General features: G+C 38.4%; 1 protein-coding gene across 2 annotated transcripts in view; it reads left to right on the plus strand.

The window, feature by feature from the left end:
* Nucleotides 1-16,464, plus strand: part of RGSL1 (regulator of G protein signaling like 1) — a 113,840-nt gene that overhangs the window by 82,860 nt on the left and 14,516 nt on the right. For both annotated transcript variants that reach the window (XM_045452597.1, XM_045452595.1), the window contains one exon: nucleotides 6,209-6,383. In XM_045452597.1, the coding sequence (XP_045308553.1) occupies nucleotides 6,209-6,383 (175 nt within the window). The remainder of the gene's footprint in view (nucleotides 1-6,208; nucleotides 6,384-16,464) is intronic.

Genomic DNA, 16,464 nt, shown 5'->3' on the forward strand with positions numbered 1-16,464 from the left:
ATTATGTAGTGAGTGATCCCAAAGATAATTTCAAGGAGACCCTAGTTACTCAAAGGGTAGGATCAGGGAAGGCTTCTCCTAGAAAATCACATAAATTTGTCTTCAGGAATGAGCAAGTTAGAGAGACAAAATAGGAGGGGAGAAATTTCTAGGTCTGCATAGGATCCTAAAATAAGAAAGAGGATGGCACATTGCAGGAACTGCAATCAGGCCAGATGGATGGGAGATTAATAAGATGCCAAAAGTGCCTGAGATAATATTGGAGGAACTAATGACAAATTTCATCTCTTTTGATGACTTGAGTTGTTCCAATTGTCACTATAACAAATAATACTGCAAAACATACATACATTGCAATTGTGTTATTTCTATGAAATAAACTCCTTAAAATGGGAGAAATGGGAAAATAGTTAAAAATAGTTAAATTTCAGTCCTTTAATAACATCACACTAAATAAATTCTCACCAACAGTATAAATGAGTGCCACATTGTCACTAACATGGGGTATTATGCATTTTTTAAAAAACTGCCAATCCAGTAAATGAAAAATAATGTGCCATTCTTATGTATATTTCTTTAGTAATCGAGCACTTTTATTTATTGGTCATTTGTATTCTTTTTTGAATTGTTTATGTCCTTTGTCTATTTTTCTATTGGAATTTTTAAATATTATTTTATTTTCTAATTTACAAAAGTTTTTGTATGTATGTTTTATGAACTGCTTCACATTTAGGATTTTAGAGTAGTTCCAGCTCTTTTGTTTCTTCTTTTAAATAAAATTAGTTCAAACCTGTATGCCCCAGAATGATAGGAAGTCCCATGTCACCCCCCACCTTTAATTTCCCATATCCTTAGTATTGTATGAGAGAGCCCAAGAAGAGTGCTTCTGTAGCTCAGTGGGAGATCTACCGGCCAGTAGTCTCCTTCCTATCACTATCATTTAGCCTTTTCTGGGACTGTTATATCCTTCAATCAATGACCCATTTATCATTACAAAAAACACTTTCTTGGGAGAGAAGGGGCCAACATGGCAGAGAAGTAGGGGGATCAGAACTTCCCTAGTCTCTCAAACAAAGAAGTGTTGAAGCCAAAGGATTTTGAACCCCAAGAGCCCGGGAAGAAAGGAGACAGTCGTGCTTCCAGGGACCCACCGGGACAACCTGATGGGCCATAGGAGCATGATTGGAACTGGGAGAGATAAAACGAATGGAGGGGAGGGATCCCCTCCTTCAGAGAGACAAAGGGAACAGAAAGAGAGGCTGGTGAAGCATAGGACTATATCTGGCCACAGAAGAACCTTGAACTAGGAGGGAGAAAGATCCAATTTCTAACTGTGGGGCTTTCTCCAGACTGGGACGGCTGCTCAGATCACACACCTGGGCAGGAGGGGAGCCAGTCCGCGGCTTGGTGGCTAGGTCAGGGGTGCAGTTTGCAGTAGGAGAAAGCAATTCCTTTCCTAGAGTGTTGTGGGACAGGACAACGCCTGCCTGTGCCTGCCAGCAGGGGGCCACATATCTGAGGGTGCAGAGCAGAGCTTCCCCAGTACCAGGACTCCGCACCTCCCCTGTACCAGGATGCACTGAGCGAGAATTTGAATCCCAGTCAAGCGCCAGGCATGGGAATCACAGGAGAGGACCCAAATAGATAAGATCATGAATGAAAATGGAATCATTACAACTAATCCCTCAGAAACACTTATCAGAAGCAATTATCAGGGAATGCTATGAAAAATTATATGCCAATAAACTGGACAACCTGGAAGAAATGGACATATTCCTAAACACCCACACACTACCAAAACTCAAACGGGGAGAAATAGAAAATTTGAACAGACCCATAACTAGCGAAGAAATTGAACCAGTTATCAAAAGTCTCCCAACAAATAAGAGTCCTGGATCAGATGGCTTCCCTGGGGAATTCTACCAGACATTTAAAGCAGAGTTAATATCTATCCTTCTCAAGCTGCTCCAAAAAATAGAAATGGAAGAAAAGCTCTGGAATCATTCTATGAAGCCAGTATTACTTTGATTCACAAACCAGACAGAGACCCCATAAAAAAAGGAGAACTACAGGCCAATATCCCTGATGAACATGGATCCAAAATTCTCAACAAGATACTAGCAAATCAAATTCAACAATTATTCACCATGATCTAATAGGATTCATTCCTGGACTACAGGGCTGGTTCAATATTCGCAAATCAATCAATGTGATACATCACATTAATAAAAGAAAGGATAAGAACCACATGATCCTGTCAATAGATGCATAAAAAGCATTTGACAAAATACAGCATCCTTTCTTAATAAAAACCCTCAAGAAAGTCTGGATAGAAGGAACATACTTAAACATCATAAAAACCATATATGAAAAGCCCACAGCTAATATCATCCTCAATGGGGAAAAACTGAGAGCTTTCTCCCTGAGATCAGAAATATGACAGGGATGTCCACTCTCACCACTGTTGTTTAACATAGTGTTGGAAGTTCTAGCATCAGCAACCGACAACAAAATGAAATAAAGGGCATAAAAATTGGCAAAGAAGAAGTAAAACTTTCACTTTTCACAGATGACATGATACTCCATTTGGAAAACCCAAAAGACTGCATCAAAAGACTGCTAGAACTAATATTTGAATTCAGCAAAGTCATACGGTACAAAATCAATCTACAGAAATTGGTTACATTTTTATACACCAATAATGAAGCAACAGAAAGAGAAATAAAGAAACTTATTCCATTTACAATTGCACCAAGAAACATAAAATACCTAGGAATAATCCTAACCAAAGATGTAAAATATCTGTCAGCTGAAAACTATAGAAAGCTTATGAAGGAAATTGAAGAAGACACAAAGAAATGGAAAAACATTCCATGCTCATGAACTGGAAGAATAAATATGATTAAAATGTCAATACTACCCAAAGCAATGTACACATTCAGTACAATCCCGATCAAAATTGCACTAGCTATCTTCTCAAAGCTAGAACAAATAATCCTAAAATTTGTATGGAACCACAAAAGATCCTGACTAGCCAAAGTAATACTGAATAAGAAAACCAAAGTGGGATGCATCACAGTCCCAGACTTTAGCCTCCACTACAAAGCTGTAATCATCAAGACAGTATGGTATTGGCACAAAGCAGACACGTAGACCAATGGAATAGAATAGAGAACCCAGAAATGGACCCACAAATGTATGGCCAACTAATCTTTGACAAAGCAGGAAAGAATATCCAATGGAAAAAACACAGTCTCTTTAGCAAATGGTGCTGGGAGAACTGGACAGCAACATGCAGAAGAATGAAACTAGACCACTTTCTTACACCATACACAAAAGTAAACTCAAAATGGATAAAGGACCTGAATGTGAGACAGGAAACCATCAAAACCCTAGAGGAGAAAGCAGGCAACAACCTCTTTGACCTCAGCTGCAGCAATTTCTTACTTGACACATCTCCAAAGGCAAGGGAATTAAAAGCAAAAATGAACTACTTGGACCTAATCAAGATAAAAAGCTTCTTCACTGCAAAGAAAACAATCAACAAAATTAAAAGGCAACCAACAGAATGGGCGAAGATATGTGCAAATGACATATTAGATAAAGGGCTAGTATCCAAAATCTATAAAGAACTTATCAAACTCAACACATGAAAAATAAATGATCCAGTGAAGAAACGGGCAGAAGACATGAATAGGCACTTTTCCAAAGAAGACATCCAGATGGCCAACAGATACATGAAATGATGCTCAACGTCACTCATCATCAGGGAAATACAAATCAAAGCCACACTGAAATACTATCTCACACTGGTCAGAGTGGCTAAAACAAACAAATCAGGAAACTGTAGATCCTGGTGAGGATGTGGAGAAATGGGAACGCTCTTGCACTGTTGGTGGGAATGCAAATTGGTGCAGCCACTCTGGAAAACATTGTGGAGGTTCCTCAAAAAATTAAAAATAGAACCACCCTTTGACTCAGCAATAGCACTGCTAGGAATTTACTCAAGGAATACAGGATTACTGATGCATAGGGGCACATATACCCCAATGTTTATAGCAGCTCTTTCAACAATAGCCAAATTATGAAAAGAGCCTAAGTGTCCATCAATTGATGAATGGATAAAGAAGATGTGGCTTATATATAAAATGGAATACTACTTAGAAATGAGAAAGAATGAAATCCGTCCATTTGCAGCAATGTGGATGGAACTGGTGAAATAAGTCAATCAGAGAAAGACAGATATCATATGTTTTCACTCATATATGAATCTTGAGAAACTTAACAGACGTCCATGAGGGAAGGGAAGGGGGAAAAAAAGTTACAAACAGAGAGGGAGGGAGGCAAACCATAAGAGACTCTTAAATACAGAGAACAAACTGAGAGTTGATGGGGGGTGGAGGAGAGGGGAAAGTGGGTGATGGGCATTGAGGAGGGCACTTGTTGGAATGAGCACTGGGTGCTCATTTGACAATAAGTTATATTTTTAAAAAACCCTTTCTTTACCCTTGGTAATACTCTTTTCTCCGATATCTACTTTGATATTAAAATAGGCACTCCAGCCTTCTTTTTATTAGTGTTAGCAATATTGTATTTTCCCATTGTTTTATTTATAACCTAGTTATTCCCTACATTTAAAGTGCTCTTCTGGGGGGCCTGGGGGGCTCAGTTGGTTAAACATCCAACTTTGGCTCAGGTCACGATCTCACGGCTCATGAGTTCAAACCCGGCGTCTGGCTCTGTGCTGGTAGTGTGGAGCCTGGAGCCCACTTCGAGTTCTGTATCTCCCTCTCTCTGCCCCTCCCCTTCTCTGTCTCTCTCTGTCTCTCTCTGTTTCTCTCTCTCTCAAAAATAAATAAACATTAAAAGCATTAAAAAAATAAATTGCTCTTCTGGTAGCCAGTATAGAGTTGGGTCTTGCTTTGAAAAAAAATAATCCAACATGGCAATCTTAATCCAATTGAAAGTCAACTGTCAAATATTCAGGGCATTTTGTGAGCCATCAATAGCTTGAAATCAACTATAATAGAAGTATTTATTATAGAAATCAGCAAATGTTACAAATCAGATCTCCCCTTCCCTACCAGAGTTGGTTTATAAGTATATCACTGCTCCCAGATTTCTTGAGTGAATTTAGCACCCTCTTCCTAAAATCTCTGACCATCACACCCACTTTCCTGTTCTGACTTTTTTTCCCCCTTCAAACTCAACTCTAAGAGATACAGATTGTAAGATAGGAAGGAGTAGCTTTTTGTTTTAGTTGATACTATAACCCTAGGACCTAGCACAGTGTCTGGAACATAATAGGTGTTAGCTATTTATTGAATGTTGTAGTACCCTCCCATCTTATATGTAACACTGCTCCAAAAGGAATCCCACTTATACCATAGGAAGCACCACACCCACATCAATGATTTTTGAACAGATATCCACAATATTGGATTTTACAGGAAAAATAGTAAATTCTAGAGCTGGATTAAACAATTTTCTTAACCCCAGCCAGTCAATTAACTAGGGTCTACATGCCAAATACAGCCCCAAATCCCTATGAATGGACTTCTTTAGATATATCCTAGTCAAGAAACTTTCTAAAATAAGTGTCTTTTTTTTTTTGAGACACAATCCAAACCTTCTAGAATCTTCTATGTTCATCTTTACTCATTCCTGTCTGTTTTCTACTCTGGTGCCCTTATCTCTGTTTCTTTAATAAATTTCTTTACTCTTGATGTTTGGCTTTTTTGTTGTGCTGCTTCCCCAGTTTACTTCTAAATTACTTCCCTGATAAACCTTGAATAAGCATCATCAGAATCACAGACTCCATTTTGAAGGTCACATCTGTATATTCACTTTCTGCAGAAATGTTAGGGATTAGCATAACTACAGTGCAATCATATTTCTACGAAACAAGCACCAGGAAAACACAGTTGTTTTGTGCTTTCAGTACACAGTGATTTGTGCGTGTGTGTGTGTGTGTGTGCATGTGTGTGTGTGTATGTTGTCATGCCATCTGAGCGGATGGCTTTTTCAGCAGTACTTCAAGTCAAAGTAAAAAGTTGAGCCCAAGGGTAGGTAGGAAATCACTCTTTCAATAGGCTCAAAGATGGGTCCAGTTTCCTTTCTTCATTTTAGTTATGTCCAAGTTGGAGGCTTCAAGTTTATGAGTGACTTGATCAAATTAGATTTTAATTCTTTCCTCCTTCTCTCTCAGATTTCTCCACATCACCAAATGTATCAGGACAACCAACTGCAAATGTTGCAAACGTCCGGAGTACAGACCTTGAGAATGAAGATATAATCCTTATGAAGCGTCGTATATTTGGCCACAGGATTATCGTTGTCAACTTTGCGATCAATGATTTATATTTTTTTTCTGAAATGGAGAAGTAAGTTTCCCATCTCTCCCTGTCATGGCTTTCCAAACTTAGTACCATCCAGCAAAGACTGGAGTGGTCTATAAATGGTACCGTGATTTCAAACCTGCCAAGCAGGAATCTCCAACTGAAAATCTCACTGAATTCTGTCACTGTGTCAATTTCTGACATTCTTCCCTTTGGGTACTAGAAGCTCCTCAGTATTGAAAGAGTACTTACTTATACCAAGGAAGTGGAGCACTTTTTTTTCTATTATTTGTTAATATGATAGAAGTTCTCTTACGTAGCACCACAGGGCCAATAGTTCTTTAGTTAGAGCAAAGAATTATAATAAAACTTGTGTGTGTCTGTATGTGTGTGCATGAAATTAATATATGTATAATATATTAATTATATATAATATATATTAAATATATATATATTATTCCTTGCTTTATTCATCCATCTTATGAAAAAAGCAAGTAGTAGGAACAAACTGGGGGTCATTCCATTACATCTTTTGGTGAGCTATGTAAATCAAAACATCTTTCTAGTCTAGGTCAGATTATTCTTACCTGTTGTTCAGTGCCATTTCTACTTAGAAATATTCTTTTTTTAATTTATATTTTTAAAATTTACATCCAGTTAGTTAGCATATAGTGCAACAATGATTTCAGGAGTAGGTTCCTTAGTGCCCCTTATCAATTTAGCCCATCCCCCCCCCACAACCCCTCCAGCAAACCTCTGTTTATTCTCCATATTTAAGAGACCCTTGTGTTTTTGTCCCCCTCCTTGTTTTTATATTATTTTTGCTTCTCTTTCCTTATGTTCATCTGTTTTGTATCTTAAAGCCATCATATGAGTGAAGTCATATCATATTTGTCTTTCTCTGACTAATTTCACTTAGCATAATACCCTCTAGTTCCATCCACGTAGTTGCAAATGGCAAGATTTCAGTCTTTTTGATTGTTGAGTAATACTCCATTGTATACATATACCACATCTCCTTTATCCATTCATACATCAATGGGCATTTGGGCTCTTTCCATACTTTGGCTATTGTGGCCAGTGCTGCTATAAACATTGGGGTGCACGTGTCCCTTCAAAACAGCACACCTGTATCCCTTGGATAAATACCTAGTAGTGCAATTGCTGGGTCGTAGGGTAGTTCTATTTTTAATTTTTTGAGGAACCTCCATACTGTTTTCCAGAGTGGCTCCACCAGCTTGCATTCCAACCAACAATGCAAAAGAGATCCTATTTCTTCACATTCTCAACAACATCTGTTGTTGCCTCCGTTGTTAATGTTAGCCATTCTGACAGGTGTGAGGTGGTATCTCATTGTGGTTTTGATTTGTATTTCCTTGATGATGAGTGATGTTGAGCATGTTTTCATGTGTCGGTTGGCCATCTGGATGTCTTCTCTGGAGAAGTGTCTATTCATGTCTTTTGACCATTTCTTCACTGGATTTTTGCTTTTTGGATGTTGAGAAGTCTGAGAAGTTTGAGAAGTTCTTTATAGATTTTGGATACTAGTCCTTTATCTGATATGTTGTTTGCACATATCTTCTCCCATTCTGTCAGTTGCCTTTTAGTTTTGCTGATTGATTCCTTCACTGTACAGAAGCTTTTTATTTTGATGAGGTCCCAATAGTTCATTTTTGCTTTTGTTTCCCTTGCCTCTGGAGATGTGTTGAGTAGGAAGTTGTTGAAGCCAAGGTCAAAGAGGTTTTTGCCTGCTTTCTCCTTGAGGATTTTGATAGCTTCCTGTCTTACTTTTAGGTCTTTCATCCATTTTGAGTTTATTTTTGTGTCTGGTGTAAGAAAGTGGTCCAGGTTGATTCTTCTGCATGTCGCTGTCCAATTTTCCCAGCACCACTTGCTGAACAGACTGTCTTTATTCCATTGAATATTCTTTCCTGCTTTGTCAAAGAATAGTTGGCCATATGTTTGTGGGTCCATTTCTGGGCTCTCTATTCTGTTCCATTGATCTGAGTGTCTGTTTTTGTTCCAGTATCATACTGTCTTCATGATTACAGCTTTGTAACACAGCTTGAAGTCTGGGATTGTAATGCCTCCACCTTTGGTTTTCTTTTTCAGGATTGCTTTGGTTATTCAGGATTTTTTCTGGCTCATTACAAATTTTAGGACTGTTCTAGGTTCTGTGAAGAATGCTGCTGTTATTTTGATAGGGATCGCATTGACTATGTAAATTGCTTTGGGTAGTATTGACAATACTTGTTAATTTTAACAATATTTGTTCTTCCTATCCAGGAGCATGGAATAGTTTTCCATTTTTTGTGTGTCTTCTTCAATTTATTTCATAAGCTTTCTATAGTTTTCAGTGTATATATTTTTCACTTATTTATTCCTAGATATTTTATGGCTTTTCGTGTAATTGTAAATGGGATCCATTCCTTGATTTCTCTTCCTGTTGCTTCCTTATTAGTGTATCAGAATGCAACCGATATCTGTGCATTGATTTTATATCCTGAAACTTTGCTGAATTCATGGATCAGCTCTAGCAGTTTTTTGGTGGAATCGTTTGGATTTTCCATATAGAGTATCATGTCATCTGTAAAGGGTGAAAGGTTGGCCTCCTCCTGGCCAATTTGGATGCCTTCTATTTCTTTGTGTTGTCTGATTGCTGAGGCTAAGACTTCCAATAGTATGTTGAATAACAGTGGCGAGATCGGACATCCCCATCTTGTTCCTGACCTTGGGGGGAAAGCTCTCATTTTTTCCCCATTGAGGATGATATTAGTGTTGGGTCTTTCATACATGGCTTTTATGATCTTGAGGTATGATTCTTCTAGCCCTACTTTCTTTAAGGGTTTTTATCAAGAAAGGATGCTGTCTTTTGTCAAATGCTTTCTCTCTATCTATTGAGAGGATCATGTGGTTCTTGTCCTTTCTTTTATTAATGTGATGTATCTTATTGATTGTTTTGCAAATATTGAACCAGCCCTGCATCCCAGGTATAAATCCCACTTGGTCATGATGAATTATTTTTTAAGGAATTGTTGGATCTGGTTGGCTAATATCTTGTTGATGATTTTTGCATCCACGTTCATCGGGGAAATTGGTCTATAGTTCTCCTTTTTAGTGGGGTCTTTGCCTGATTTTGGAATCAAGGCAATGCTGGCTTCATAGAAAGAGTTTGGAAGTTTTCCTTCCATTTGTATTTTTTGGAACAGCTTCAAGAGAATAGGTGTTAACTCTTTTTTAAATGTTGGTAGAATTCCCCCAGAAAGCCATCTGGCCCTGGATTCTTGCTTTTTGGGAAATGTTTGGTTACTAATTCAATTTCTTTACTGGTTATGGGTCTGTTCATATTTTCTATTTCTTCCTTCTTCAGTTTTGGTAGTTTATATGTTTCTAGGAATTTGTCCATTTTTTCTAGACTGCCCATTTTATTGGCATATAATTTCTCATAATATTCTCTTATTGTTTTTATTTCTGCTGTGTTGGTTTTGATCTCTCCTCTTTCATTCTTGATTTTACTTATTTGGGTCCTTTCCTTTTTCTTTTTGTCTAGGGGTTTACCAATGTTGTTAATTCTTTCAAAGAACCAGCTTCTTATTTCATTGATCTGTTCTACTGTTTTTTTGTTTGTTTTGTTGTTTGGTTGTTTTGTTGGTTTTTTTTGGGAGGGGTTCGATAGCATTGGTTTCTGCTCTAATCTTTATTATTTCCTGTATTCTTCTGGTTTGGGGTTTTATTTGCTGTTCTTTTTCCAGCTCTTTAAGGTGTAAGGTTAGGTTGTGTATGAGACCTTTCTTCCTTCTTTAGGAAAGCCTGGATTGCTGTATACTTCCATCTTATGACCACCTTTGCTGCATCCCAGAGGCTTTGGGCTGTGGTGTTATCATTTTCATTGGCTTCCATGTACTTTTTAATTTCCTCTTTAATTTCTTGGTTAGCCCATTCATTCTTTTGTAGGATGGTCTTTACTCTCCAAGTATTTGTTACATTCACAATTTTTTTCTTGTGGTGATTTTGAGTTTCATAGCATTGTGGTCTGAAAATATGCATGGTATGATCTCAATCTTTTTGTACTTGTTGAGGGCTGATTTGTGTCCCAGTATGTGATCTATTCTGGAGAACATTCCATGTGCACTGGAGAAGAATGTGTATTCCACTGCTTTAGGATGAAATGTTCTTAATATATCTGTTAAGTCCATCGGGTCCAGTGTGTCATTCAAAGCCGTTGTTTCCTTATTGATATTTTGTTTAGGTGATCTGCCCATTGTTGTAAGTGGGGTGTTGAAGTCCCCTAGTATTATGGTATTATTATCAATGAGTTTCTTTATGTTTTTGATTAATTGATTTATATATTTGAGTGCTCTCACATTTGACCACAAATGTTTACAATTGTTGGGTCTTCTTGGTGGATAGACCCCTTAATTATGATATAATGTCCTTCTTCATCTCTTGTTACAGTCTTTATTTTAAGGTCTAGATTGTATAAGTATGGATACCCTGGCTTTCTTTTGTTGACCATTAGCATGATAGATAGTTCTCCATGCCCTTACTTTCAATCTGAAGGTGTCTTTAGTTCTAAAGTGGGTCTCTTGTAAACAGCATATAGATGGATCTTGTTTTCTTATCCATTCTGTTACCGTATGTCTTTTGATTGGAGCACTTAGTCCACTGACGTTTAGAGTTTTTTGCCATATGTTGCCTGTAGAGTTGGAGTTTCTGGTGGTGTTCTCTGGTCCTTTCTAGTCTTTGTTGCTTTTGTTTTGTTTTGCTTTGTTTTATTTTTTCATCTTTTCTCCCTTCAGAGAGTCCCCCTTAAAGTTTCTTGCAGGGCTGGTTTAGTGGTCACAAACTCCTTTAGTTTTTGTTTGGGAAAATTTTAATCTCTCCTATTTTGAATGACAGCCTTGATGGATAAAGAATTCTTGGTTACATATTTTGCATATTCAAAATTGAATATATCCTGCCACTCCTTTCTGACCTGCCGGGTTTCTGTGGATAGGTCTGCTGCAAACCTGATCTGTCTTTCCTTGTAGGTTAAGGACTTTTTTCCCCTTGCTGCTGTATGTTTCTCTCCTTGCCTGAATATTTTGTGAATTTGACTATGATATGCCTTGTTGATGGTCGGTTTTTGTTGAATCTTATGGGAATCCTCCGTGCTTATTGGATTTTGACGTCTGTGTCTGTTCCCAGTTAGGAAAGTTTTCTACTATGATTTGCTCACATAACACTTCTACCCCTTTTTTTCTCTCTTCATCTTCTGGACTCCTATGATTCTGATGTTGTTCCTTTTTAATGAGTCACTGATTTCTCTAAATCTTAAATTGTGCTCTTTTGCCTGAGTCTCCCTTTTTTTCTGCTTCATTATTCTTCATAAGTTTGTCCTCTATATCACTGATTTGCTGCTCTGCCTCATCATTCTTGCTTCCATGGCAGCCATTTGAGATTGTAGCTCAGTTATATCATTTTTTATTTTATCCTGACTAGCTTTTACTTCTTTTATCTCCACAGAGAGGAATTCTAATCTATTTTAGACCCCAGCTAGTATTCTTTTTATCGTGATTCTAAATCCTGGTTCAGACATATTATTTGTATCTCTATTGACTAAGTCCCTATCTGTTGTTTCTTCCTGCTCTTTCTTTTGGGGTGAATTCCTTTATTTCATCATTTGAAGGAAGAAAAGGAATTAATAAGGTAAAAAAAATTAAAATTAAAAAATTAAAAACAACACACACACACACAAATCAATTAAATGATGCTAGACTCTAGGTGTGTTTTGGTCTGTTTATTGAAAGGAGCTTGATAGATTAGAGAAAATGGCAGTAAAGGGGGAAAAAAACAAGAAAAAAAAGGAAAACATTTGAAAATTTGAGAAAATGAATACAGTGAAATAGAATAAAATGAAATGATGGAAATAAAATAATTTGAAAAATTTACAAAAAAGTAAGAAATATAGGAGAAAAATAAAAATAAAATTTTAATAAAAATTGAAAATAAAAGGATTTTTTTCTCTTTCTGTATTCAAGAAAAAAAAGAAACAAATAAAAAAAGAAAATTCAATAGATGGACCAGTTAACAGACTGAAATACAATGAAATACGTTTTCCCCTAGAATTCAAACTATGAAACATTTTATAGTCCACAAACTAAGCAGGTGGAGAGATTTGTGGTGTGCCTGAAGAGCGAGGTTGGCCCTGTTGGGTGGGGCTTAGTGTAATGGCTCCATTCTCCACTATATGGCACAGCTTAGCTTAGTGGGTGGATTGTTGTGGTGCTTGTAGGTGTGACTGCGCATGTGAAGGAGGGGGTGTCACCCAGCTACCCAGTCTCTAGTATCAGCACTCTGTGCTCCCCCTGCCAGCAATTGCACACCAGTCCTTTGTCTCTGGCTTCCATCCACTCTGCACTTTTACACTGTCTGTGACCAAGCTGTTAGGTTGCCAGGTGGCACCTCCCTCATGAGTTTTATCTCAGATGCAGCTGTGTTTCCCAGCCCCTCACTTCTGAGGCACTTCAACTTTGATCCGCTCAGATACTCTGGGGGAGGGTCTCACCAAGCAATGGCCAGGTGCCAGCCATACCCAGGAACATTCGTGGGACTGTGCTGCTGCCAATGTCCAGAGACTGCGCCTGGGTGCCAGCCTGCCCCAGGAAAAGTTCACATGATTGTGTAGCAGCAGTTTTTCAGGGATTATGGAAAATCACAATACACATCTGGCACCAGGCTTCACCAGTAACAACCTTGTTCTCTGGGGTCTGCTGGGACTGGGTGACTGCACAGCCGTTACCAAATGTTTTTCCAGCAGTGGAGCCACTTCTCTTATGTGGCCTGAGGACCTCCCAGACTCTACTCTGCTCCCGGGGATTCACCCTTCCCACCAGAGCACCATCAGGTATTGAGCTGCAGAGTTTCAGACTCTGTGCTCCCCGTGTTTACAGAGTCTTGATGAAATTTAAATCCTTTCCTTTCTCCTTTTTCAGTTCAGTTCCCATGGCTGTTTCCACTTTTCCACTTTCCCTCCAGCTGCTTTTTGGGGGGGCATGTTTTTCCCGTACTCTCCCCCCATCTCCATCCTGTCTCCACAAGTAAAAACAGCTCCCTACCCTCTGTGGCTTCTCTCTCCCCCAGTTCACCTCTCTCCACCAAGTACCTGCTGAGCTCTGTGGTTCAGGTTGTGCATATTTTTGTGTTAATCCTCAAATCAGTTTTCTAGGTGTACAGGAAGGTTTAGTGTTGATCTGGCTCTATTTAATGGATATGAGACACACAAAAAAAACTTCCATGCTTTTCCACCATCTTGGCTCCTCCCCCTCTACTTAGAAATATTCTTAACCAAGTGTGTTTTCATGTATACAGCTGCCCAATTTGTGAGCCCAGAGCCTGAACTGGCAAAAAAGTCATACTGGAGTAGAGAAGTTAGTCAGTGGTTATCAACCCTGGTGCACATCAGGATTGCTTGAAGCTTATGATTACTGCCAATGCCAAGGTCCCTGAGATTTGGATTTTACTGGTCCAGTGTGGGTCTTGGGAACTTGTATTTTCACAAGCTACTCATGTGATTCTGATGTGCAGCATAGTTTAGAACATGGGTCTAGTATCTCCAAAAGACAATTGACTTAAAATTTCTCTTGAACATTTGCAGAGACAAGCAAGTGACTGTAAGAGGAATAAGAGCCTCCACTTTATTCCTTGTCCTCAAGGGTGGGGACATCTTTGTTACTCAGAAAAAGCATGTTGTTGGAATACTGATTTGAAATTTGGAACACATTTTCCCCATAGAAATGATGTACTACATACACGGTGTTTAGATACCTTATGTACTAAAGTAGAATGGCTTGATTGTCTTACAAGTCTATATTTTAGATGTGGTGTGCTTTTTTTTTTTTTTTTTTTTGAGAACTGTGTTATAAGTTCTAAACTAATTTAAAAATAAAGACAGAGGGGGCGCCTGGGTGGCGCAGTCGGTTAAGCGTCCGACTTCAGCCAGGTCACGATCTCACGGTCCGTGAGTTCGAGCCCCGCGTCGGGCTCTGGGCTGATAGCTCAGAGCCTGGAGCCTGTGTCCGATTCTGTGTCTCCCTCTCTCTCTGCCCCTCCCCCGTTCATGCTCTGTCTCTTTCTGTCCCAAAAATAAATAAAATAAACGTTGAAAAAAAAAATTTAAAAATAAAGACAGAGATGCATAAGTGGTATTTAAGTTGACATAAGTTGGAAGTCCCCTGTACATACATACAGGCCACTTAGTCTTCTATATTACTTCACTCATTGTGTATCATTATTATTGTTTTTGCTTGCCTCTGGTTGATTAGCTTTTTAAAAATGTTTAATTCCAGTATAGTTAACATACAGTATTATATTAGTTTCAGGTGTAGAATATATTGATTAAACAATTCTATACATTATTCAGTGTTCATCATGAGAAATATACTCTTAATCTCCATCACCTATTTCACCCATCTGCCCACCAGCCTCTCCTCTGGTGACCATCAGGTTATTCTCTATAGTTAAGAGTGCATTTCTTGTTTTTTCCTTTTTTTCTTTGTTTATTTTGTTTCTTAAATTCCACATATGGCTGATCAAAAAGGATTTAAATAATATAACAGAAAGTGAATTTAGAATAATAGTCATAAAATTAATCGCCGGGCTTGAAAACAGTATACAGGACAGCAGAGAATCCCTTGCTACAGAGATCAAGGGACTAAGGAACAGTCATGAGGAGCTGAAAAACACTTTAAATGAAATGCAAAACAAAATGGAGACCACCACAGCTCGGATTGAAGAGGCAGAGGAGAGAATAGGTGAACTAGAAGATAAAGTTATGGAAAAAGAGGAAGCTGAGAGAAAGAGAGATAAAAAAATCCAGGAGTATGAGGGGAAAATTAGAGAACTAAGTGATACACTAAAAAGAAATAATATACGCATAATTGGTATCCCAGAGGAGGAAGAGAGAGGGAAAGGTGCTGAAGGGGTACTTGAAGAAATAATAGCTGAGAACTTCCCTGAACTGGGGAAGGAAAAAGGCATTGAAATCCAAGAGGCACAGAGAACTCCCTTCAGACGGAACCTGAATCGATCTTCTGCACGACATATCATAGTGAAACTGGCAAAATACAAGGATAAAGAGAAAATTCTGAAAGCAGCAAGGGGTAAACGTGCCCTCACATATAAAGGGAGACCTATAAGACTCGTGACTGATCTCTCTTTTGAAACTTGGCAGGCCAGAAAGAATTGGCACGAGATTTTCAGTGTGCTAGACAGAAAAAATATGCAGCCGAGAATCCTTTATCCAGCAAGTCTGTCATTTAGAATAGAAGGAGAGATAAAGGTCTTCCCAAACAAACAAAAACTGAAGGAATTTGTCACCACTAAACCAGCCCTACAAGAGATCCTAAGGGGGACCCTGTGAGACAAAATACCAGAGACATCGCTACAAGCATAAAACATACAGACATCACAATGACCCTAAACCCATATCTTTCTATAATAACACTGAATGTAAATGGATTAAATGCGCCAACCAAAAGACATAGGGTATCAGAATGGATAAAAAAACAAGACCCATCTATTTGCTGTCTGCAAGAGACTCATTTTAGACCTGAGGACACCTTTAGATTGAGAGTGAGGGGATGGAGAACTATTTATCATGCTACTGGAAGCCAAAAGAAAGCTGGAGTAGCCATACTTATATCAGACAAACTAGACTTTAAATTAAAGGCTGTAACAAGAGATGAAGAAGGACATTATATAATAGTTACAGGGTCTATCCATCAGGAAGAGCTAACAATTATAAATGTCTATGCGCCGAATACCGGAGCCCCCAAATATATAAAACAACTACTCATAAACATAAGCAACCTTATTGATAAGAATGTGGTAATTGCAGGGGACTTTAACACCCCACTTACAGAAATGGATAGATCATCTAGACACACGGTCAATAAAGAAACAAGGGCCCTGAATGAGACATTGGATCAGATGGACTTGACAGATATATTTAGAACTCTGCATCCCAAAGCAACAGAATATACTTTCTTCTCGAGTGCACATGGAACATTCTCCAAGATAGATCATATACTGGGTCACAAAACAGCCCTCCATAAGTTTACCAGAATTGAAATTATACCATGCATAC

Source organism: Leopardus geoffroyi, chromosome C3 (assembly GCF_018350155.1).
Source record: "Leopardus geoffroyi isolate Oge1 chromosome C3, O.geoffroyi_Oge1_pat1.0, whole genome shotgun sequence".
In the NCBI taxonomy this organism is placed as follows: domain Eukaryota; kingdom Metazoa; phylum Chordata; class Mammalia; order Carnivora; family Felidae; genus Leopardus; species Leopardus geoffroyi.